This window comes from Phaethon lepturus, unplaced genomic scaffold (assembly GCF_000687285.1).
Source record: "Phaethon lepturus isolate BGI_N335 unplaced genomic scaffold, ASM68728v1 C13563364, whole genome shotgun sequence".
Lineage (NCBI taxonomy): Eukaryota > Metazoa > Chordata > Aves > Phaethontiformes > Phaethontidae > Phaethon > Phaethon lepturus.
The window spans coordinates 11-1222 of NW_010574787.1; the positions used below are offsets into that span (position 1 = coordinate 11).

Consider the following 1212-nt stretch of genomic DNA (forward strand, 5'->3'; position numbering starts at 1 on the left):
AGCACACAGCAGCAGCTTAAATAGGTTAAATACACGAACAATGTATTTACTGCTGCTCTGATGCTTCAAGAGCACAGGTCTTGTAACAACACTGACATCAGAATAGACTGGAGGCATCTCCAAGTGATGAAAAAGGAAATCTTAACTTGAAGTCTTTTTTTTAGAAGTATATATCAAACCAGCAAAATGTTTCACTGCCTGTCCATTCCAGAATGAACATAGCTATTTATTACATTATGAGAAAAGGCACTAACCGGTGTTGTATATCTGGCCGATAAAAATAGTCAACGGGAGTGTCCAGACGTGAAAAAATTGGTGGCGGGATGTAGAGAGGTAATTCTCTATTGAAAAATTCTTCCTTCTCTGGTTTAAGCATCAGGACTTTGTCATACATGGAGGTTTGTTTGCCATCAGGACCAGAGTGCATTGCCAGGTACTGGAAATCAGACATTCCTGTAAGAAATGAAATTTAAAACATTGTGAAGTTCATTGTGCATATCACCATATTTCTTACAACACCCAACATTCAGAAGCAGGAGTCTGATAAGTTTATGCAAAGGTTTATACAGCAAGGAGACTTGATTGTCCTTCCAATCCTAAATTCTTAGAGGGAAACTAAGGGAAACACTTCCCTTTCCCATCAGACATACTTGTCTTTAAGCTACGTGGACACAAATCCAAGTATTACCTTGAAACTTGTAAACGGTGGTGACAGTCCCAAGAATTTCCATTTCAAACTGGACTTCTGGCTGGATTTGTTCTTCGGCATCCAACTGCTTCTTCTTTTTGGTTCTCCTCTTCACCTTGAGCAGCATGGTAGAGGTGGGGAAGCGATTGGCACATACAGGATGGCAGTAAGGGTCCTTGGGGCGGAAATACAGCTCCAGCCTTTTGGCAGGATCCGCATAGATCTGTCAGCAAGGGCAGGCACAGCCCCATTAGCATCACACCCACACAGCCCATCTCCTCTCCACTCTGTTTGGCGCCAGCCCCCAGCCCCACACCCTCAACATGCGCACCGGCTGTTTCCCCTCACACCACCGCAGGGATGTGAATCCCCACTCCGTCAACACCGGCAGCACATCGGGGGGACACGCAGCCGCCCCCATTCTGCCCGACACCTCCTGTCTCCTCTCTCGTGGGCAGCAGCGGCACAGGCGAGCAGCGCCACCCCGCACACACGCGTGGGGCCCGGCTGGGCCCGAGCGGCCC

At 47.9% G+C, this 1212-nt stretch overlaps 1 protein-coding gene across 1 annotated transcript; it reads right to left on the reverse strand.

Moving 5' to 3' along the window:
* Positions 1-254: 254 nt before the first annotated feature.
* On the reverse strand, positions 255-1109 carry LOC104627393 (general transcription factor 3C polypeptide 5-like; the record flags this gene model as incomplete). Its single annotated transcript, XM_010295592.1, has 3 exons — positions 1005-1109; positions 689-911; positions 255-453 (listed from the first exon to the last, which is right to left on the reverse strand). Coding segments are annotated over exons 1-3 (527 nt in total), but the record flags the coding sequence as incomplete, so codon positions are not given.
* Between the last annotated feature and the right edge of the window lie 103 nt (positions 1110-1212).